The sequence below is a fragment of the Electrophorus electricus genome, chromosome 4, assembly GCF_013358815.1.
Source record: "Electrophorus electricus isolate fEleEle1 chromosome 4, fEleEle1.pri, whole genome shotgun sequence".
Taxonomy (NCBI): Eukaryota; Metazoa; Chordata; class Actinopteri; order Gymnotiformes; family Gymnotidae; genus Electrophorus; species Electrophorus electricus.
The window spans coordinates 1320260-1345930 of NC_049538.1; the positions used below are offsets into that span (position 1 = coordinate 1320260).

At 38.0% G+C, this 25671-nt stretch overlaps 1 protein-coding gene across 1 annotated transcript in view; it reads right to left on the reverse strand.

Annotated features, from left to right (window-relative positions):
* Positions 1 to 6809: 6809 nt before the first annotated feature.
* LOC113589461 (cytosolic phospholipase A2 gamma-like) overlaps positions 6810 to 25671 on the reverse strand; it is a 38169-nt gene continuing 19307 nt past the window's right edge. The window contains exon 13 of the mRNA XM_027029143.2: positions 6810 to 6970. Coding sequence (XP_026884944.2) covers positions 6810 to 6970 — 161 coding nt within the window. The remainder of the gene's footprint in view (positions 6971 to 25671) is intronic.

Genomic DNA, 25671 nt, shown 5'->3' on the forward strand with positions numbered 1-25671 from the left:
CTTGTCTGCTGGTCAGATGACATTGTAAGGTATGATGGAGGTGTAAAATGTCATCATGCTTTGATCTGTATGGACGATATGCAAACTGTAGAGGGTTCCTGTATTTTGGCAGGGAGGAGCAGATTAAGTTCTTGACCAGTTTATCAGATCATTTCATAGCGATGGGAGTGAGTGCTTCTGATCTAGTGATAAGAGACAGTGCTACTTTTGTAGTGATGATAATGAGTTATACTGTTGTAGGGATGGAAGTGAGTGCTTCTGATCATAGTCATTTGTTGATAGTCACTTGGATGATCTTTTTAAGGCATGTGGGGACAGCAGACTGAATCAGGAACATGTTGAAGATCATCATGGACATGTTGAAGAAGGTACTAACTATAAAGCACAGAACCATGAATACACATATACAGTCTGGACCTGACACTTTTGTTACAAACATCCACTTGATCACATTTCTGACAGTACACTCTGTAATGAGAGGCAGGTCTCTCCTGTAGCCATACTGAAAATATTTTTTGTTTATATGCAGGTACGAGAAAGACGCTCTCGGATTTGCTGAATGATGCCAACAATTTTGGTGTCACTCTGGAGGGACAGATGACATGTTGATAGTTCACATCACTTTTTTTAAGGTTTCCCAGTTTTCTTAGGTGAATAGACTTTTGTCAAATGTTCACAAAATGATGCTTGTCTCTTCTCAGAATTGCTCCTTTTACTTCCCTGGCCCCATTTAATCTCTAGATGGACACCCCCAGAAGGTATTTTTATGTTTCTACATTTTTTTAGATTTTAGTTTTTTAGTTCAATCAAAATTGTGATTGTTAACATATGTTAGAGAAATATAGTAGTTATTTTGAAATAGCATCTCAGATTCATGTACTATTCACATTTTTCTACATTTTTATTTACATTTTGTATTTGTGAATGCTTATTCCTGTCTGTGCATGATCATGCTACATTGGCCCAGCTCAACAAAACTTCAGTTATATCTACTGAATCAAGACACTTTCATGACAGTGAAAGACACCATATATGAAGGGTGGTGTTAAACATGACCAGCAGGATTGGGGCAAGACTGTTTTACCTGTTATTGTATACTGTGTGTAGCAGTGAAGTGAGAATTGGCCACTCTCTGAATGAGGATGAGAGTCAACATGTGGCCAAAAGGAGAGCGACTGTTCTTCAGTGTCTTCAGCAGCACAATATATCCTGCAGTGTGGTAAATCAGATTCTTAAATATATTCCTCAGTCTTATACAATTGTTATGCTTTATGCTACAAATAATTATGCCTATTTGAATCTTTGCTCAAATCAGCATATTGGGAGTGCAATATAAGCATCTACAAATAAATATAAAACATGTTTTTGTTCTTGTTTTTTACTGGTGCTGTAGGGACACACATGGTGGCTTTAGTTTAGTTTTAAAACTAGTATTTGGGTGGGACACCCCTGCTCCTCACACAGCTCATAGGGTGGTCACATTGGATCGCTGACCGATAACATTATGTCATTCTCTTCACATCTGTATCTGAATATCTGTACATATTTCAAAACACTGACTATCAGTGTTACATCTGTGAATGCGCCTGGTCTTCAACAAGCCTGTGCTACAAAGACTGTGTGAAGCTCGTGGGCTTACATGGGGTCCCCCAGATGTGTGGTGGGTTTAGGGTGTGTTTTTCATTGATTGCAGGACGAGGTGCCATTGCTGTGCTGGGCCCTGGTGGTGGGGTGAGAGCTATGATTGGACTGCTGGGGTCACTGAGCCAGCTGAGTGAAGAGAAACTGCTGGACTGCATCACGTATCTCAGTGGCGTCTCTGGATCTACTTGGTATTGATCCTCAAAATCTAGATATTCTAACTTCTTAGTAATGTCCACACATAGGAGCAGCACCTCAGTGTTCATCCTGAATATGGCACGTCATTCATTTCTATGTAAAAACCTCATTCTTTCAAAATATGCATGCACACATATGAATTAAATGTACACATTCAGCAAAAGCAATGTTGTATTCATATTTGTCAGCTCTATTCCTGAGGGGGATTTTCCAAATATGTAACACCTCTAGGCTGTACCTTTACAATAAAAACATTGTGTTCCTTTTTAATATAAATATTGTGATGAGGGAGGAAAGGCAGGAGGCAAATACAAGCCATGGTTCACATGACACAGACGTTTATTAACATGATGAACCAAACAGCAAACACAAAGAACGAAAACTGCTTTGATTGATTACCATACAAGGCAAACCACAGCAGACACAGTTTTACAATACTAAGCATATGAGTTAAACACAGACGAAGACTGTCTTACATACAAGCACTTAAATATACGTGCTAATGACGAGAGAAAGGTGTAGCACATAACCAATTAACGAGAGGCATAGGCAGGTAGATACACACACACACACACACACAAGCAAACACCAACAGGACATCACACTGACATGCGGAGGAGTCTAGGAGGAGGTGGCCATGCTCTCACAATTGTGTTCCTTTTTATTGTAAACATTGTATTCTTTTTAACATAAACATTGTTATTTTTAATGTAAACACTGTATTCTTTTTAATATAAACATTATTATTTTTAATGTAAACTTTGTGCTTCTCTCTGATCTTTGAAGGTGCACGGCATCAGTGTACCCAGAACTAGACTGGTCCAAACAAATGGAGACAGTGAAACAAAACATCATCCAAAAACTTACAAGTGATCAAGTCAGCTACCACGAGACATGTCGCAAATTAAGGAAAATGTGTGAAAAGGACGACTTCAGCGTAACCGATATCTGGCCAGTATTAATTGTTTCTAGTGTAGTGAAAGAGATAAGAACAGCGTCCACAGTAGTCAGTCCATCCAGTAGTCAGAAAGTACATTTTTAAGAGCAATTTTCATGTAGTGATTCAAGTTGTATACACATAAACACTGCAGCCTGTAATATCTTTGCAGATTGATGAACAATTTCTCACAATCTACACAGTCCTACAATCTCATCACCAGAGTCCATCTCACTTGTAAGACCCCCCCAGGTAATTGCCCAAAGGTGGTATCCAATCACCTTTATGACTTTTGAAGATGATGTTGTCTGTGTCTGTGTGCAAGCAATGGTCTTGTAAACGATCTATCAAATTGTACAACTCCAGCCTAGCATATGCGGTCGTAAAAATACAGATGAAAACGTTAGCGTACCCCGGTTTATAGCACCCGATGTCCTTGTGATGCCACTGCACCATTGCCACCTCATCATTCAGAAAAGAGAGAAGACTTACATCCTACAGGTTTGAGAACATGTACTCTAAAAACTCATCAGGATCTCTGATCAAAACCATATTTGACCTGACTGGTTTTTAACACATCTTAGCCCACAAAAAATTCAGCACAAGTTTAGCTATGGACCTCTTGGCCAGGTTGACTGAAATTTTCTCTTCCTGAAGCTTAACCCCTTCGTTCTCCTCATATTTTTGAATGTAGTCCTTTTTTTGTGGTTTCATCAACCACCCAGGAATAACCTGAGCTCTCTTGTTTGGTTTTCGAAAACATTTTAATGTAGTCTGAAAACTGCTTATTTGTTCTATTAGGAAAGTGCCAGATCTCAAATACTTTCATCACTCTGTACCCCTTCTGTAGTGTCATCATCAGTTCCATACTGCACCAAGCACCTGTCAGGGCCCTCTCATCAACCACATGATCACAGCTACCCTGTTGTTGCTTAGCGCAGGTTCTACAGAGAGGGAACAAGAGTTTCTTCTTTACCTGGTAGGGAATAACAGGGGGGCACAACCCTCTGGGAGGTAAAACCATTACCTTGAAAATGCCGAAGTAGTTTTCCAACGACCCAATGTCATGATAAAGGATAACGGGGTGACCTATTGGGTACATTTTTACCTTATTCACATAAGGGTAGAGGGAGGTGAAATCATAGTAATCAATTCTTTCACCAGGTTGAGCTGTGTAATAGAGCTGTAGGGCATTGTTGCGTGCTCCATACAGAGCATCCCGAGGAGTTAAGCACTCTAGAAAGTCAGAGGTTTTGAGAAACCTTTTTACATCATCATCATTCTTTTTCATGCCATTCCATTCTTGTTCCCACATGATGGTGACAGACAATTTGTGAATACACTGCAGCATCTGAATTTTATTAAGACTGTCCTGACAAATGTCTTAGAAGGTTTCTGAGGCTTTACTTAATAATATTATTCTCACAGTGGTGGATAGATTTTCCCATGGGGTCCGGTTCATCCCCTTTTCAGCCTTGCCTACCACCTTTCAGACAGCCAAGGCCTTGTTCACCAGTATCTTCAGAGAATTCAGTATCTTTGAGGACATCCTCTCGGACAGAATTCCTCAATTTACTTAGGTATGGTCCACCTTCTTTGAACACATAAGAGTTTCTGTGAGCCTTACCTCAGGATATCATCTTCAGTCCAATGGACAGTATGGTAGGACTAATCAGGAACTGGGGAAGTTCCTTTACATCTTCTGCCACAAAAATTCCACAAAATGGTCCCGTTTCCTAATATGGGCTGAGAACTCTCAAAGCTCCTTGGTCATCATTCCCTTTGAGTGTGTACTGGGTTATCAGTCCCCCATGGGTCGCTGGACAGCCATCACATCAGATATTCCTGCTGTAGATGACTGGATGCAAAGAAGTGAGAAGGTCTGGGAGGAAACTCATCAAAGTATTGAAGAGGTCCTGCAGTGTAAAAAGGAGATAGCAGAGCATCATTGTGACAGAACCGCATTATACCAGCCTGGAGACAGGGTTTGCCTATTCACCCAGGATGCAAGAGGGATATAGAAAACTTAACCCAAAGTACATTGGTCCATTCAAATTCCTAAGAAAGATCTTACCAGTTTTTTCTTACCAGGTTTTGAGTTTCTCTTTTTTTTTCATGTCAGTCTTGTCAAGCCTGTCATTGCAGGTTCATTGGATGAGGTCCCAACTGATGAATTGCCACCCCAACCTATAGACATAGCTCCTCTGTTTATGATGTACGCCAACTACTGGACTTGCAAAGATGAGGTGGAGTCCTCCAATACTTGGTAGACTGGAAGGGATATGGACCTGAGGAACAGAGCTGGGTTACTGATTGTGATATCCAGTACCCTTTAATAGTGGGGGACTTCCATCATCGACTCCCTGACAGGCCTGCGCCTAGCCCCAGTGGACTCATTGTGGATGGGATATCAAACAGCACCACAGGCACGTCAGTACCTGGGGGCTTTCTAGTAGTTCTACCTCCATCCAGTGCCAGAGTGGCTATGGGGGTTCACCATTCAGCTCCTCCAGTCGTGTGGGTGGTGGTCGTCATGGGCGTCCTCGTGCCTCTGCCAGCTCGACATCCTTTGGGGGGGGGGTACTGTCACACAGCCCTCTGGTCCAGCAGTCCTGACCAATGAGGCTAATGCTAGGGCTCTTTACTACATTCCCCAGAATCCCCAAGGGAGGTCATCATCCCCTGAATACTAATGTCATACCCATGTTTCTATCTCTATTTAATACCTGTAGGTTAGCTGCTTCTTTGTGAAGTATCGCCTCTGTTCTTGTGAGCATACTAACTCTTATTTATGGTTTCCTGAACTCTCTGTGTTTTGACTTTGTCTTTGGATTGCCCATTTGTATTTGTTGGCCTTCAGGATTGTTTCTCTCTGGCTGTTTTCTTGGACTGGGTTTTTGATTAAGATTTTTAGATTTACCCTCTTTACCATTAAACTGCTTACCCTTATTGTCACGGAACACTCTCCCCCCCCCACCCCGCATGAGTCATGTGGTACGGCCTGCCACATGCAGGGGGTTCATTTGTTTGTAGCCACACGCTTCATGAGGTGTGTTTAGACGTTAAGTGTTTGTATGTCTATTTAAACCGTTGTGACGGCACCTCGTGGTCATTGTCAATGTTAATGTTAGTGTTGATGTTGTTTATGTTAATACTGCCTGTGTTGTCACTGTTAGTATTTTAACTGTTTGTGTGTTCATGTTCATCATTGTCACTATGTGTGAGTGCCACCATTGTCATTTGTGTTCAATGTTAATAAATGAGTGTCACAGTCGAGGGAGTCTGTGCATCCTGCTCTGCGCCCTGCGGAACTTGGGCCACCGATACAGAATGACCAACCACCACAGGACTCCAGTTCCCTTGACAAAAGACAGACTTCCTAGAGGGAGGTGCATAGGCACCCCCCCCCCCCCACTGCCGCTTGGATCCCAGAATATTGCGGAGAGGACCGTGACAGATGTTCGCGTCCACTCCAGAGGTGGAGGGGAACGCCACCAGGAATTTCTTTGGGGGGGGGGGGCCTAAGGCCTGAGCCTGGGCTGAGGAGCACTAATGTGCCCCACAACAACCGTAAAGAGGGCGGTTAGGTGGAGCCAGCGGGATCTCCCGAGGGCAGGGCCGAAGCCCGAGTCCCTTCCTTTCAGTGGACTCACCAGCAATTCTGGAGGGCTCCACCTAAAGCCTCGGAGGTGAGCTCCCTCTGGGGAGCTCCAAGAGTGGTGCTCCTAAATATCCATACATGAAAGATTTGATTGTGTAGTTGTATTCATATATGTCAGTTACTTAAAAGCAATAATAAACTGAATTCCCTTTACCAACAATAAGAAGTTGAATACCTTATCCCAGAGCTTATGGTGGAAGAGAAACCAGAAAATAATTAAAAGATAAACTATTTAATCAGACACATGTTTATGGTCACAATTTGATTGATTAACACATTTCTTGTTGAACATCCAGTTACAAATGTATATACTATCACATTCTCTAAAATCATGTTCAGCCTGGTTATGGATTTCTTAAATGGGTTTCTTGTCTAATTCTTCTTTTCTTGAATGACTTCTTCAATCTCCTTCAGGAGTTTCTCCTTTGTATTTTTAATGTTTAGACCAGCTTTCTCCAAATGATTACTGATCATTTCCTCACTGTAAGCCAACTGAAAGGTTGTGTATTTGTTTTCCCACATCTTAACTTCACCTGAGGAAACACAGACATTGATCATGTATAACTCTGCTGTCTTTGTTACTTCATTTCAGGATTTGAGGAAGATGTGGTTTGTGCTCATGACTTGCATGCACAGTGAAGCTAGTTACACTTCTAAAGGTTTGTTTACTGTATATTATAATTACCTTTACAGTTCATAGCATTAAAAAGAGGCATGTGAATCACAACTGGAGCATTGGGGTTGTTCTGAAACACATAGAAGTCCTCTAGTTCTTCAGTATTCCCTGGGTGTTCAACTGTAGGGAACAGGATCTGAAGAACTTTACTCATTTGAGCAACTTGATCCACTGTCTATAAGAGGAAAAATCAGAATGTTCTTAATTAGCTATGTGTGGCTACAATAATAGTTATAATTTAAACCATAAAAAATTAAGCACAGTTAAAATGTTTGTGATATTGCTTTATATATTTATTGTTAAATAAATTCCTAAACATTTTCCTCAAAAAATGCAAAGATCTGTGAATATGCATTAATAAACCAATTACAAATGCCCACATCCAAAATGTGATTATGGTATGCTTGCTTGAACACATTGTCTACTACACTATTATAAAACACCAAATATTGTCATCACATGAATAGACAGCTAGGTAAGTGCTGGTGAATTAGCTCACATGTCTCAGGTAGACACCAGTGGGATTTCAGTAGGCTCTCTGAGTCTGAATTTGCATTGTCTCAGCAATTTATATGATTAACACTAGCTAGTATTGTCAAAGTAATGAGGATTTTGCCACAATCATTTTTGTTTGTTCATTGATTTCATTTTTATCAGGGACAGTGCAAATTCATCATCATAAAGCAAATGCACTAGCATTATTCAACTGGCTTATGAGCTTCAGTCCCTGCGGCGGATACACAACACACAAGTTCAAATACGCAGCATACATACAAACAGCAATAGAAAGGCAAAAAGATTCACAAAGGCATTTGAAGATTCACAACAGCAGTCACAAAGGAGGTGAAAAAGGTATCCACATACCATAAGCAACCAAGATTAGCGCTAACAAAGGGGTATTGATACGCACAATCATTGGAACAAAGTAACTACTAACAGGTGAAGCGCGGAACACTGATAACAAGGGGGGGGGGGGTGGCCACATGCAGTGGAAGGAACATAAACAGAGAGAACAAACAGAAAGAACAAGGAAAAGGAATATTAGCAGAAAGTTAATGGAGACATGTTGGACAAGGGGTAGAGGACTATGACAGTTTTAATGTTTTAATGGTTTAAACCTGTTCAAAGCATTTGTATAATTTGAGAAAGCTGACTGGCAAAAAATTATTCCTAAATGGAACAACAAAACTGCCTCTCAAGGAAGATCTGATGACTCATCTTAATAAAGTCTACAATCTTAAAAACAACACAAGCATTTGTTAAATCTATCATTGTTTCCAGCTCAAAGGATTGTATATGGGGATGTTAGATTTGAAGTTTTTAATATAACATATATAAACAGACCTTATTAAACAGACCTTATTATATAGATTATATAATAATTTATATAATAAGGTCTGTTTACAGACTCCTGTACTGCTGTGCTATTAGCTTGGCCAGATGGTCAGTCAGTACATTAGACAAGGAAGAAGCCTTGCATGAAAATCTAATTTTGCTGTCTCTGTAGGTAAACTGCTTCTTAAAACTTCAAAATGATCTAGATTAGACATATACATTAATCCTTTGAATCACTTATTCCAGTTCAGGTGTGTGGGGGACCAGAGCCTGTCCCAGCAGCACAGGGCAGGAGCTGACCCAGAACAGAGCAGCAGAACATCACAGGGCAGGATTCAACCCAAAACAGGACACCAGTTCATCACAAGTTGGCACACTCACACCATTCCAATTATTGTGAAAAATCCATCGTACCCAGACCCATAGTTAGCCATCCAAGAAGTGTTTTTTTGAGTATAGGGAATCTTTAATATTACAGGTTCTGTGTGTGTCTATGTGTGTTTGTGTTGTGTTACCTCAAACTGAACTCCAGAATTAAAGTCAAGGGAAATGATGAGGTCAACGTTTCGCTCCTTTCGCAGTATGGACAAATAAGGTGAGTTGATTAACAGACCAGTGTCCTCATATTGTCTTGTCTTTGACTTAAGGATGCTGGTGTGAACGTCATCAGCTGATAATGAAAAATAGACAATATTCAGTTCCTTTTCTATTACTTCTGCTGCATTAGGAATTAAAGTTTTCTAGGATGTTTACAATGTTGTTAGAATGTCCAAAGTGTGTGTGTGTGTGTGTGTGTGTGTGTGTGTGTGTGTGTGTGTGGTGTGGGGAACAATAAATTATCTAGATTGGATTGTTTAGAGCAATAAATAAATTGGATAGAGCAATAACTAAATGTTATGCCATGTTTAGAAAGAACATGTGAGACACTGGAAAATGTAAATGTATGCTAATATTCATAAGGCTCACACAAGACCAACATAATACTCTTAGGCCAAAGAGAAGGCTAGAAACAGATCTGAAAGGCCCACCTAATAACCTTAAAATGTATTATTTAAACTTTTATAAAGCAGATATCAGCCTTGGGTTTTGCATTGCCACTTCAAATTATGATGTATTTGAGAACTGATGGCACTATCTAATAATTCTAGAGCAATTGCGGACAAGCAGGACACCAAGAAAGCTAGCATTGTTAGTTGGAGACAATCTAAACTAGCAGAACCTGCTGCAATGTGCGCTAATGTGATTATTAATTAAGTTAAGGAGCCATGTTTATTGGCTACTATGCAACAATGGTTGGAGAAAGTGGAGGAAATCAAGCAAGTCAGTAAGGTGCTGGTGAGTCTGCATGTAGATATGACAGACAGCAATGGTAGCAATGTTGGGCTACAAATGAATGTGGAAGGGTTAAAGTGGTTAGATGTATTCTAAATGAGGATCTCAGAGATTAAAGTGTTATAGTTACTTCCATTTTGGGTTTTTGTGCCTCTTTGCTTTCAGTTTTGTGTTGCAGGTCCTACAGGAGATGGCGCTGCTACAAGAGCAATAACAAGTGGCTAGTTCGTCATGTGGCCAATCAAAAATTAGCTCGAGAGTTGATTGATTGATCTACAGTGTCATTAGCAATTGCTTAAATACACTTGTTGAGAATGTGATGTTGCCCCATTATGTATTGAGCGGTAGACTATGTGGTCACGGTAAATGCAGGACTTCTAAATAGGTTATTTTAAATAGGGCCTTATGAGATTGCACTGAACTCTGCATAACAGGTTCTTTTAAGAGGGCCTTATGAGACATCCGATTGCTTTGTAAGCTTTGAGAAGTGCTTAGGTGTTATGCCTAGAGTGCTATGAGAAGTACTGATTTTCCACCTATCGTAGTATGTGCATAGGAGTATAAGGGTGTACAGAAATACATATTTTGTTGTTTATTCATATGTTCTTTCTTTTAGAGCTGTAGGAGTGGGTGTTATTTTCTTTTGCCCTTTTTCTCCTATTTTTGATGTTAAGTGGTTAGTGAAGTTTTGTTGTAATTTATTTTTATTTATTTATTGCTTATGGAAGTGAGTTTCTGGAGGGTTGTTTAGTGTTTTGTTTGTTATGTTGACCTACGCCCACCCTGATGTTATGCTCCCGATATTGGGTGTTTGATTAAATAAATAAGTATAATGATAAAGTGGTTAATTCTATTACAAATCTTGCATCTCTGTGTGCTTTCCTTTACAGTACATTAGGGTTGTAACAAAAGAATAAAACAGCTCCATGTGCGAACCAGTAGAGGACATTACAAAATGTGAGTAACTAACTGAGGCAGATGTACTGTGGACTCTAAGCAGAGAGACTGTCAAACAGTGAAGCAGTCAAAATAATTGCAATCAGTAAAGGTTTTACCATTCAATACAATAACACTGCATTAGTACAAAGTCTGGCAAGATGTGCATTCTATTTTGTTATGGACATGTTGCAACTGGAAGTTTAAAAATGCTTAAGCATAATATAACAACAAACACTAAATTGACAAATTTCATCAACCTCCTACTGCACTTGCATCCTCTATGCAGATCTGGCATAGTAAAATAAATCACTTAATTAATAGCAGTGAATGTTCTTAAAATACATTACATTTATCAACATAAAATGTCTTATGCAACTGTTCACAAGAAATCCCATGCTGTGTTTTTTTGGTCAAGTCGCACAACAATCTTTTTTCTGTCATTTTGTTAAATGGCCTTTTAAAACATGCTTCCGGTATAACTCCAAATTTTGTCATAGAAAATGAAATTACCATCAAAGCAACTGTGTGCCATGTTTAAATAGTATATAGAATCTTAGTAAAGTTCTTTATTTGCTTGCTCACATCTTTCTACAAAAATGTGTTCCTTTCTTTTGTAACCTAAGATAAAGAGCTATTTTCTTTGAGTTACACTAACCGGGAACCAAGGTGTTGGGGGCTGGGGGGGCTACCAAATTACTTCACAAGTGTAAATCAAGGTAAATATTGGTAGTTCGGGTTGATTAGTTCGATGTTGTAGTGTTCTCTGATCTTGGCATTTTGGTTGTAAACGTTTCATCACCGGATGAGGTGACATCTTCAATGCAAGCATCATACTGTGTTTGGCCTGTGAGTTTTGTCATAATATTTGTTTGTTCATGGGCCTTGTTCGATCTGTGAATGCCATTGTTTGTTTTTCTGGACGTTGATTGGTTGATCAACTGGGTTTAAAGCCAGGTCTGGGTCGCAGCTCGTAGGCTGGTTTCTGATTGGTTACTTGATTTGATGTAGTGCCCTGATTTGATCAATCATCTTCAGGCGGTGCACTGGTTGGTGGGAGGCTAAATGCTTGTTGTTGTGTAAGACAACGGGCTGCATTTCTTTCATTGGGCTGAGTATTAGTTGGTTGATTGACTGATCATTTTGCTTTGACCCATGTATCAATGTTTGTTCTGGTTCTTGTGTCCAACCTTGATTAATTGGTTGGGTTGCCATTCTGACTGTCTCACTGTCTTCTGGTCCAGTTTCTTGGTTGGTCCTCTTTTGGCTGCTCATGTTCCTCTTCTGTATTGGGAAATATAGATGGTCTAGTTCAATGTGCTTGTTCACAAACTTATCCATAGAGTACCATGTTTGACCCAAATGTCTACTTCAATTTGATTTCTGAATGATTATTGTGCTATGATACACCGATTTAACAATAGAGAAGTGTTTCTGAAGGGTAATGTAATATTATTGTCATTAATGTGATTGATAGTTAGTGAGCCACAACTAAAAGAAATGAAACACCAATTAATGTAAAGACAGACACAGAATAAACAAACGGGAAGAGCAAGGAGCAAAAACAGATTATCAAGATTGGAAGGTATAAGAAACTAAAATACAATGACTGATGAACCAAGGAAAGAAAACAAGAATACAGAATGTTTAGTGGAAGATGAGACACAGGTGATCACTTAAACTTTCATCAGTCATACAATATGAAACATTATATCCCATCATATAAACAAAAAAACATTTTTAAAAGTGTTTCATAACCAAAATAGAATACTAGATTTTTATTTACTACCTTTCATCTTATAGAGAAAGTTGTATGTTGTTCCCCAGTCCCACTGAGAAATTTTCTCTATGCACTTAGCAATGACTTTCCAAAAATCTGACAAGATAAAATAGAGAGATTAATTGATGAAGACCAGGTATATTCACAGATGTAACACTGATGGTCAGTATTATGAAATATGTATGGATACTGTACAGATCTTAGGAGAATGTCATAATGTCATTGATTGGCACTCCAGTGTGGGCACCCTATGAGCTGCATGAGGAGCAGGAATGTCCCATCCACATCCTGATCTTAAAACCTAAACTAAGCCCCCATGTGTGTCCCTACAGCACCAATTGTCACGGGACGCCCCCCATCACATGGTACAGCCTGCCGCATGCAGGGGGGTTCACACATGTTTGTAGCCACACCCCCATGAAGGCACGCACCTGTATGGGGTTACGTGTTAATGTGTGTTTGCACATCGGTGTGTGCCTCAACATTGGTCATTGTTTGTTCGCTGATGTATGTAAGTGCATATGTAGTCATTGTCGGATGGTATTATAGCCTGTGTTTAGTTAGATGTATAAGTCATGTCTGTCGTTAATGTTGTGTGTGAGTGCCACGGTTCTACATGTTTTATGTTAATAAATGTTTCACAACGAGGGAGTCTGTGCGTCCTGCTCCATGCCCACCAGCACTCGGGCCAGCAACAACATCTCACCAATAAAAAAAAAGAACGTTTTATATTTATTTATAGATTATTATATTAAACTCTTATTACAGTGGTTTGGGTAACGAAGGAAATAGGCAAAATTATCTGTATCATACAACATATCAGTATAACACAGACCAGTAGTAAAGTATATAAACCTGAGGAATATATTTAAGAATCTGATTTACCACACTGCAGGATATATTGTGCTGCTGAAGACACTGTTGAATGGTTGCTCTCCTGTTGGCCACATGTTGACTCTCAGCCTCATTCAGAGAGTGGACAATTCTCACTTCACTGCTACACACACTATACAATAACAGGTATAACAGGTAAGAACCCAATATAACAAAGTCATCTATAACACCGGCCAGTCATATATAGTGTCTATCACTGTGAAAATGTTTTTGTTCAGTAGATATAATTGAAGTTTTGCTGAACTGGGCCAACATAGCTTTTTTGGATAAACTGAAGTTTGTTTATGGTTTTGGCAGGGAAGAAAATGAAGGCATGAACTAGAGTTTTGGCATCTCTAATTGTGAGTAATGGCCAGGCTGTGTCACGTTATGAAAATGAAAAAAAGCAGAATGAATTAGTGACAGTCACATACATTGTTACACATAACGTGTGCCTGACGTGTGTCTTAAATGATGCTTAGAAGTGTGGGAGGAATCAAAAGTCACAGCAGGATTTTTAGCAGTAGTTGTAAGCCTAATTTATACAGTGCCTTTAGCAATCGGAATTTAGATTATGGCTATGGATGATCTGACTTATTCAGTATCATATAAATAATGAAAAGAAGTGGTACAAGACCAGATAATTCAGGAAACCTTTTGAGCACCAGGTGCAGTGGGTGATCTGGGTTTACCATAGTGACATGTTGTCTGTCTGTTAGGTAGGAATGTACTAGTCTAATAATACTGTTCCTGATATGCCAATGGAATAAAGATTCACATCTGTGTTAATGTTTATGTTGATTGCTATTTGTTATCTTTGAAAAATATCAGTTGATTCCATGATTTGTTTGTATACTATAATCATTTTGTATCCATCACAGTCTTTTAATTCATTGTGTTGACACAGTAAAGTTAGTAATCGTTACAGAACACTCCCCTTCCACTGGTCAAGTGATATGGCCCACCGAATGCAGTGGGAGTTCTTCGTTAACTGTGAATTGTTTGTAACCACACCTACATTGTTAAGATCACACCTGCATCGTTTTAGTCTTGTCATGTTTGTAGTTATTTAAACCCTTGTCAGTGTGTGTGTTATTGTCAGTTATTGTTTGTGATCAAGTTCCTGTTCATATTTGTGCTGCTGTTCACTGTCTCAGTGCCTGTGTTTGTGATTATTGCTTTTGTTACATGTGAGTGCTGATGTGTTCAGTGTTCACCCATAAACATCTGTCTGTCAAGCGATTCTGTACGTCCTGCTCCTTGCCCTGTGGCACTCAGGCCGTTACAGTAATCAGTTCAGTACAGAGTAAACCTGGGTAGTCTTGCATGCAGGAAGTGGCCAGTACTCTGTGTGCCTCCTGAAGTCATTCATCTTAATTCCTGTCTTTGATTAAAGGAATTTATGATTTGCTTCTGCTTTTTAATTCAGAGTGCACATAGTTTCAGTGACTCTGGAGAATCTGGATTGATCTGCTTGTTGTAACGGGGCAGGCAAAAATTAAACACTTGTGGATAAAAGACAGGGCTTAATTTTAGTTCCATGTAGTGAAAAAAGGTCAAAACAAATTGGGCAAGGAAGGGAGTATCTTGAATAATGGGAAAACAGTCCATATCAAAACCAGAAAGACAATCCAAAAATCTAGGAAAAAAAACAAAACAAAAAAACAAAAAAAATAAAATAAATTCTAGAAGAATCCAAAAGGGGGCAAGCAAAAATCAGAAATGAGAAACAGTAAATCCAAGGTACAATACACAGTAGTAGAATCAGAGAAATGATGCTCAGTATGCCCAGAAAACAATGGAAGCAATACTTCACAACGTGATGTACTTTCAGACAAGCGTATACATGTTTCTAAATGTCACACATGTAAATTCAATATTCGGGTGATGATGATCTGACGTGACGTTCTTGATTGGTTGAGTCCTGGGTTGAGTGACAAACAGCCTGCTGGGTATCGTGCGATATAAAACTTAGCCATACACCTCTTGAAGTAGGAGTGCTGTCCTGCCTCAATGATGGGCCCATTCACAATTAAGGAAAATGCTTTTTTCTTTCTTTGGCTGAGATGATTGCATCTTTAAATTGTATTCCTGGTTTTAGAACCTGGCTGGACCTGATTTTAATCCTTTTATTTACCTCACTAACTTGATTTTCTGTTTAAATGAGGCATCACAGAACATCAACTGATACAGGAGGATGAAATCTTAGGACCCGATTATGGGCTTTGTCAATATAACCTACTACATGCAGATTAATAACTTAATATTCAATAATATGAGTGTAAATCTCTTACAGATTGTTGATAGTCCCAACAGGACGTAATCTAAAATGTCCTGAAAAGTAATTTCTAATTGATCTAATACTAGCAAATGATTCCCATAAATACACAGTTGCTTCAGTATTTGTTAATATCATCAGTGACCACTGCATTATTGCTATGTATAGAAATCCTTGCCATGCATTATTAAAAAGCATGGCATGCAAAAAAATTACGGAACAAGCACTTCATGATCTGTTTCACTTTGAATTGGAGAACATGAATAGCATTCCTTGAAAACGACTGCAATGCATATATAGCTACAATTAAAAAAAGCTAAGGTTGACTATTTCAAACAATCTAAATAGTCCCTGGAAATTTTGGAAGAGTATTTAATCCTTATCTGGAAATAAAAATGGTATACAGTTTACTTTATATATTGCTAAGGACTCTAGTAAAGTTACTCATAAGGTAGAAATGCTTAAATGTTTTAAGAAGCATTTCTCTGGTTCTTTGTTCTATTCTCACAATATCAATCATGAGAGCTCCCTTACTGTTTGTTCTGACAATCATGCTACCTTTAGTTTTAATCTGGTTACTGTGATTGAGGTGAATAAAGCCCTCCACTTTTGTACACTAGAAAATCAGAAGGCCCTGATGACTTAGAACCTTACTTTCTTAGGCTAGCAGCTAATATTATACCAACACCTATCTAAGGGTGTACCCCAAGGCTTGGGTCCACTCATATTTATTTTATATATTAACCCTATTGGTCAAAATGTTTACATATCTTTTAATCTTTTCCTCGATATTAACAAAATTCCTCTTGTATGGAAATCTGCTTTTGTTTATCCCCTATTGAAAGGTGTTGAATTGACCATTTTAGACAAGCCCGATGATAAAATTATGCCTTTATCCCAATGACACTGTGATATGCTGTGATATATAAAACCAGGTTCTTAGTCAGCTACAATTAGTTTTTAATACTCAGAATGTTCAGAATGCAGCAGTATGAGTGGTCTTCAGTCTTCTGAAGTACACACATTGATGCTCACCTACAAAGCCAAAAATGGACTAGCCCCTCCATACATGACACCATGTTTCAAGTCTCATGGAAGACAATCATTGAGACTATGCCCTGTCCTGGCTCCCTGATGGTGGAATGAACTTCCTCTGGCTGTCCAGACAGCAAAATCCATATTCAAAATCCAAGACTTTTCTATTTTTGGAATATTTGGAATGACCATTGATCCTGCACCATATGTTAACAGAAATTCTAGCATGTATAGATTGATATTGTTTGTTATTGCACTGATCGTTTTCTGAGATAGAGCTTATATATGTTTTGCATTTCTAGGCATCAGCAATGATCCCTGTATTTCAACAGTATTCTAGTTCAATGGTATCTTGATCTCTAACCAACTGTACTGGCTAGGATAGATTCTATGAGCAAATGACAAAGCACATTTGTAAGTCACTCTGGATAAGAGCATCTGCCAAATTCCATAAAGATAAATGTGGCATGGGAAAATTGAATGCAAATCCATGTAAATTGAAACGTGATTTGAATTATAATAAAACAAAGCTAATGATTTCTAAAGCTAAATTAAATAGACAACCATTCTACTAGTAACACCTTTCAGGGCTCTGAGAGAGTCTGTACCTAAATACAAGTTCTTTTGGATGATAATTGTTGATTCTCTCTTTTTACCAAGGAGACTTGTTGCTACTAACTATGTCTGTGTTGGACTAATATATATATATATATATATATATATATATATATATATATATATATATATATATATATATATATATATATAATATGCATTTTTGCAATGCCTACATTCTTTCGACTGTATATCATGGAACACTGAGGTTTATTACAAATTGTAGAGCTCTTACTCACCATTTCTCTTTGTATTTTCGGGGCAGATGGTCAGTGTTGTCCACCTGTCGGCTGAAACATAGGAATGCTTTTATCTCAAAGGCTATTCTTGGACTGCTTCCATCTTACTTACAGATCTACATTCTTCAGAAAAATAGGAGAGCTTGCTGTCTGCGCTCTCAGTATGTTTTCCTGCTATCTGTCCCAAAAGTCCATGCTAAGCTGAGGAAGGGGGTGTTTAAATACACTGCACTTGCATCCTGGAATTGTTTACAATAATTGCTTTAATCTCCAGTAGCTGGTCTCCTTGGAAGGCAGTTCTTAATGATTTGGAGGCAAGCACATTAGGTTGTAGGTGTTTTCAATTATCTCTGTATTGAATCTCTGTGTTGATGGTGGTGGTGTTTTATTGACAACTTTTCTTGGATATCTTATGAACTTGTAAATAAATTTTATTTTTCATTGTATGTCTCTATAAACAATTCAGTTGTGTTGCTGGTTGTTTTGGCCAGAACTCCCTTGCAAGAGAGATTTTCCATTACAGTGAGTACTTCTCCTGGTTAAATAAAGGTTAATAATAATAATAATAATAATAATAATAATAATAACTAATTGTTATTATTATTATTATTATTATTATTACTAAGTTGAGGAAGATCTAATAATTATGAAGGGGGTTGGACATAGTAAAGCCAGTGAGCATCTCATGAGGAGCTAGTATGGGTGCCTGAGGAGAAAAGGAGTTCAGACTGGATGACTCTGGGAAAATGTAGATATAGCTTACTAACTTTGTCCTGCAAGATAGATTTAAAGCATGCAGCCATACCAAATACAAGTATTTGAATAACATTATGTAGACATTAAAACATAGATTGAATGTATTAGATGGTACAATAATCTGAAATGCTGTTTTGTGAGTTACTGTATTATCATACTGTAACATCTGTCAATAGTCAACTTGTCTCAAAGCAAAATCGGAATCAACAGATTCTATTGTACTGTTGTCTTGTATATTGTAAATATTGTTCTTGTCTCTTTTTTTTTGTTTGGAGTTGTAGGGATGGGTGCATTGTTTTTGCAATAGGGAGTTAAGGTAGGAGTGTTGTATTTTATTTTATTTTTTATTTGATTTGATTTTATTTTATTGAAGTTAGTGAACTGGCTGGTGTTAAGTTACTATTTTTGTTAGTTGTGTTGACATAAGCCCACCCTGAAGAAATACTCTGGTTGGCTTGGTTTATATTGTGATTATGTTTTGGTTTTTTTTTTTTGTTTTTAATCATTGCTTTACACAGATGAAGAAAAAGAAACATGAGTGAAACACAGTGAGTGTGCTTTTACGTGATTTTTGCACAGATGCATGTAATGGCCGTAACATTTTACATTTTGTTCTTAAATATCCAAACTCAGAATGTTATCTTCCTTTGTGTACTCTTTCCACTCATGAGGAATCTGACCAAAAAATAAATGTTTTATTATAAAAGTCCTCCAAGCCTTTCTGGAATCTGCATACAAACCACTTCCTGTATGGGAGCTCAGAATTATCAGGAGTGATGCTCCAGACTGCGTAATTTAATCCTGCTGTTCTGTATTGTTTTATCTGTGAGTAACTGAAAATCACTGATGTTCACCACTCAGATGATCAGTATTGTATTCCAGCTCATCTTTTAGGCTGTCAGAAAATGTCTCAAGCCATGATTTAACATGTCCTTTTTTCCTGTGTGACAGCATGTGCTGCAGTACATTATTGTATGCAATGATCTCTGTAATTGTTTTCCTTGCCTCTGGGATTATCTTTTATGTATTTTTGAACCTCATCTTTAATAAAGTTCTGAAAATGTTGCAGAGGATTTAACAGGTAAATCTTGAAACTCTCAAAGTTCTCCTTTTCTCCCAGTGACTTAAGAATGTGTCCATGTTTAACCAGCTTCCATTAAAAGCTGGGAGGTTTGACCATATTTATTCAGATAGATTTTAGTAGTTCTGTTGTAGACAATCATTGCCCTCTCTGAATTTGTTGTGATGCTCTGCAAACTCCATTTGTGCTATATCACACACTGAGAATTCTATGTTGAACTCATATTTTGGTGCCTTTTATTATTTTTTGAACTCATATTTTGCGGATTTGTATTCTTCTAGGTGATTTTTATAGTAGAGCAATCTCTTGAAAGTGGCTTGGACTGTAGCCCATTTTTGCTACTGGTTTAGACTTAACCAGGTCTTTAGTTTTTTGAGGACTGTAAATACCAGGTTTCATGAGTCCAGAAGGGAATGCCTGTTGCCCGCTTGGGCAGCAAGAGCACTTCTGTCTTCCTGGTGGATGTGCCAGGGAACGCTTCCCGATGTTGCTCGGCAGATGAGTCACCTGCCATGGATTCAGGTGCCATAGAGACCTTCACTGTCCTGCCCAACTTGTGAGGGGATGCGCAAACTCTTGATTGGCATGCGCCGGATGACATCTACACCTTCTTCGAGGTCTTACGAGGCAGCGGACATGCTCGGGAGTGGCATGCACCCTTCGTAGTCTCAGGCACAGGTGAGGTTTCCATCTCCATGCAGGAGTCTGCAGATTGCTCCATATCCAAGAGAGACTCCAGGGGAAGCTCCTCCATATCTTGATGAGAAGCAACCGATCGATCGGATCCCACATCCGAATGAGAAACTCCTGCCCCTCAGCATAGCTCTCATCATCCTGGTCCATGGAGGGCTGATTGACCACCAGAATCCCCTGGATCCTCATTTAACCCCTCAGGATAATCTTCCTCCTCCAGGAAGGGACAAAGTGAGCCAATTTGGGGTACAGGCTCCACCTCCAGGTAGGGACAGAACTAATCATCTTGGAGGACTGTGTGGCTCTACAATAGAGGAGGGGTCGGGAGGAGTTCTGTTTTTCTTCCTTTTTTTTTTTTTTTTGAAGGGATAGGAGAGTCGAGTCCTTCCCTCTTAGGGCTGCTGAGGGAGGTGCTAGCAGGAGGCTTGGGTCACTATGAGGGGCTTCTAACAAGGCTTCACATGACTCCTCTTCTTGTATGAGCCTCTCCAAGTCCATACTGATGCAGATCAGCTTTGCATTCCCCAAACTAGTAGTGTCCCTCCCAAGGTATGCGTTCAACATGTGGGCAAACGTGAGCCACACGTCTCTTGTCTTCACATGCCTGCTCAATTTCCTTGGGGAGCAACGGCAAATACTCAGCCCCTGCTAGCAAACCTCATAATGAAAAAGAGGCTCACTGCATTCCTTGGCAATCGGTGTTTCTGTGATGAGATGTGATGAGGAAGTGGGATGATGAGGCAAGTCTCTGTAACAAAAAAGTGTTTTATTCATAACTCGAAACCGAAAACTAAACACAAAGAACAGCTCAAAACTCACTAAACCAGATCAATGTAGCGAACAGCACAACTAGAAAACACTGGGGAGATACTTTACATGTCGTATGCATGGGGTCAAACACTGAAAACAAACAACAGTACAACAGGAGTTTAAATACATGTGCTAACAATGAACATAACAAGGACAAGTGACATATGAACAATTAACAACTAGGGGCGTGACGATAGACAGACACACACATACACACACACACACACACACACACACACACACACACACACACACACAAACATGGGGAGGAGTCTGTGGGAGCATGTTGTGACACTAAAAAAAAAAGGCACTCCTGAGGCTTTTTGTCAATCACTGCTCGTTGCTGCAAAGAATTGTTGGGGCAAAAAGCTGGAAATAGGGAAATCAATTTCTGTAGTCTTCTTTTATGCAAAGATAAAGTCATGAGAAGATTTAAATGTTTTGATAAAAATTTCAAACCAACATGTCTGGGTGTTCAGAATATTTGCCATTGAGACCATTAAAATCTTAAGATTATGCAATTTTGGGTTTGACCCTTTTTTGCCTAGGAGTGTATGCTTTGTAATATATTTGTTTTCACAACATATAATAGCTATATAATAGTTGGGTACCTGTCCTCCTTCTGCTGGTTCTGGACTGATATGTGTAATTTCCATCTTATCTTATTGCTGGCTAATACTTTGTCCTGGGGATAAAAATATGCAAATAGAAGATTTAAGAGAAAACAATTTTGAATTCACAGAGCATGTTTGAAATGGTAAATTTAGCCTTATTTGTACAAATTGATATTTGTACCCACCAGTATTTTAATAGGTTAGAAGTTGAGGGCAGTGCTCATAAAAACAAAGGACTATTTTGTAGCTATTGGCTTAAAATGAGATTTAAAGTTGTCCAGGGCAGTAATAAACAATGATCCTCACTTTCATTGCAACCGTTGTGTAATAAGTGTTTCTTTCCCTACTCGATTATCACTTGTTTTACCCTCTTTTACCTGCATTTCATTTGTATTTATACCTCACCTTCATTTCTCAGTCATTACTTTTACTTTCCTTTGACCCCTGTGGTTTTGTTTTATAGACCTTTTATAGTCCTTTTATAGTCCTATATATATATATGTATGTGTATGTGTGTGTGTGTGTGTGTGTGTGTGTGTGTGTCTATATATATATATATATATATATATATATAAAACATCCTTATTGTATGGTAAGAGAAAACATTTGTATGTATATCACACTGAAGAGGAGGGGTTTGTTTTAAATAGATTCCAATATATTCAACCCATTTATTCTACAGATACATGTGTGTGTGTGTGTGTGTGTGTGTGTGTGTGTGTGTCTGTGTGTCTGTGTGTAACACTGTCTGTGAGTGTATGTGCATGTTTTTGCATTTGTGTTTGGGCTAAATAATTTTTGTTACTGTTCCTGCTTATCAGGACTTAACAAGTATACATAACACCCTATATTTTTACAACAGCAATGTAATAAATACCTCAACAAATTCAACATGTTCCATGCGACAAGACCACTACCTCAATTTAAGTGCCTGTTGTAACCCTTTGTCCTGCAAAACTCACGTGTTGCAAGACACAGTACTGCTGTTCCCCAACACTTTAACTGCTGTTATACTGCTGTTCCCCAACATTTTCACTGCTGCTTGCGACTTTCACCAAGTGCCACTTGCTCACTGTTTTGCAACACATTCATTGTGGCTTAATGTCACTGATGTCAGATAGTGTCATGCAGAACCTACTGGAAACAAGGAAATTATATACCTGCCTTCTGCTACAGGAGGCTCTGCTAAATGTTATAAGTCTTCATCAGGGTTGTTGCTGACGCTCCACACAGTGAACAGCACTTTTGTGGGTATATTCCTGAAAGACTGGCTCAACATTACTCACAGTTGTGGCTATCTGAGTTTGAACATGTGAGAGAACGTATTTTCTGTTGAGAGACTTTAGCCAAATTGTGATTTCAGACACATCCTCGGGAATGTGTATTTACTGTGATTGCTGTGATACTTATCATTGCTCCTGACAACACTCAGCAAAAAAGGTAATAATTATTCAAATAAATATTTATTAGATCAGAAATATAAAATTTAAGTAAACACAGAGGAAGCACAAAACATTTAAAAGTCCAGTTTAAATGATCTTCAGTGGAATGTTACATTATAGTGTGCAATCATTATTTGAGCTTGTAGACTTTAGAATTTAGTGTAGAATAATAAGAACTGAACTGATTTATGATAATGACAGTTTGGATGATGATATTGATGGCAGTGATCACAATTTTGTAACCACATGCATTTTTGCATAAATTAAGCTAACACAAGGCTTCTTTAGAAATGACTAAGATTCTGATCTCTTTATCGACACCAGCATGATGTAATTACATTTACAGATATAAATATATGAACTTGTAAATGTTTTTCTGTGTTTTTAGTTGTATTTCAGAGGTATACACATATAGAACACATTTCAAAGCATATCATTATTTTATAGACTTTGTACCTAAACTAAATGACATGAAACAGATTAACATATACTTTCATTATCATTTGGTTCTGACAGCAGGTAGTTGTTCTTGCACAACTGCACCAGGTCTTCTGTGTTTTGAATGGCTTGTATCAGACATGTTGTCAGGTGGGAGAGAGAATAATTCTGACAGTTTAGTGGATCCTGAGGGCTGGGTCAGAAAATGCTGGTCTATATGAATACACTATAAACACACCAACTGTTTCATTATAGTGTCTAATAATTAGTGGTAACTGGGAGTAACACTTAATACACTGCTGTAGACAATAATATATTCTGCAGCCTATATAAGACCAGTGTTAAAGGAAATTGGAAACCAAAGAGTAAAGAAGGTGCCAGGTTTGCCCCTGCCATTGCTCAGTCAGCCCACCAGATGGACCCCTTACACACTTTCTTACACACTCACCACCAGAGGGAATCCTCTGCACAATACTGACTGGTTCCTGTGGATACCAATCAAGCTCACCTGTGGATTATTTCTGAACCTAATTTTTTGCTTCTGTGGGATTTTGATACTACAGTGTCAGCTTCACAAGAGGGATGAAAACAACTAAAGAGTGTGAGAAGTTATGAAAGAATAGTTGATTGGTTAGTCATTTCATGAAGTCAGTGCCCTGGGTCTTGGTCAGTGCATGGTCTCTTAATGAAGATTATTCTCCATTTCTTTCTGCACAACTCTAAGGTGGACTCATTAGACAGGTAAAGGATTAATTTGTCTTATTTCAATAACCCTTTCAAATGTATAAAAGGAAGGTTTTTCCATTAGGGAAGTCACATGTTGACAGTCAGTGTTTATGTGAGTGCTGATTTGGGAATAGCAGGAAAACTGATTTGGGAATCTGTTGACATGGTAACAATATGGAAAGAATAAAAAATAAACCGCACAATTCATCTCACATTGCAACGTTGGTGATGGAGGTAGCCAGAGAAGTGAGAGACTGCAAAAAACTCACTAATTAGATTATTACAAAATTAGAAAATTCAGTCACATTGAACAGAATTTAAATTTTAAATAGCTCATTTTTTTAACAATTCAAATAGTTTTCATTTCATTTTGAATTTAGTACATTTCTGTTTTTAATGGTCACAGTCTGTAGAAACATGTAGGTAACAGAGTGCTCCACTGTTGGTATTTCTTTTAAGGATTCTCTACTATCTGGAACTAAAATGTCAATTTAATTTAGAAAAATATTTCATGTTTCTTATATGCTGTCTAGCCTCTATCATTGGAATCTCACTTATTGTTTGAGTTAACATGCATTTATAAAACATACAGTTTAGGTAATGCATGATTATATGTGTATCTGTATATGTATCTGTGTTCTGGTTTAAGGTGACTGAAAAGTGGATAATTTATTATTATATTAGCCATTGTTTTCTGATGAAAATAAGCGAAGAAAAGTATGTTCTCTTTATGGTTGTATTTATGAAATTTACTTAGAGATCTTTTGCCTACCAGAGGAAATTAAAAGTTGATGCAGGCTTTAGGACACAGAATAAGGTCAAATTCAAAAGAGCAAATACGATTTAGATGTTGTTGAAATTATGTTCATAAATATATAACTTTGAACAATGAAAATTAGGAATAAATGTAATGTTATTTTGGATTTCAATGATACCTTTGTGTTATAGTGCTTTATTTATCTCAGCAGTGATTCAGAACATCACATATCATCTCAGAAGTGAAGAAGTCTGATGAGCAGCATCAATTTGAATAGTGTTTCTACTTACTAAGTTTCTTTTCAGAAAAGGTTTTTTGTTTGTTTATTTGTTTTTTACATATCTTCCTAAAAAGAAAACCAATATTTAATGCAAAGAAGAAATGTTGTTGTTGTTGTTGTGTGTGTGTCAGTGCTTATAGGACATTTATGCTTTCTCTCTGCCATATTATAGCTGAATTGTATTTAATTGTATTTTGCATAGCTCAGTTTATACATGTTTTGTTTAATCCTATATTCATTAGTGTTATTTCTATATTACAGGTATTATTTCTTCATTATTTCTGTTATGATCTGTTGTTGGTGGACCCCTTTGAAAATTAGACAAATGTGTTCTCTCCTTATTAGAGGAGCAATCAGTCCCGTCCCCCCCAAAAAAAAAAAAAAAAAAAAAAAAAAAAAAAAAAAAAAAAAAAAAATATATATATATATATATATATATATATATATATATATATATATATATATATATATATATATATATACACACACACACATACACACATACACACACACACACAAAGATAATACAAGTAAACAC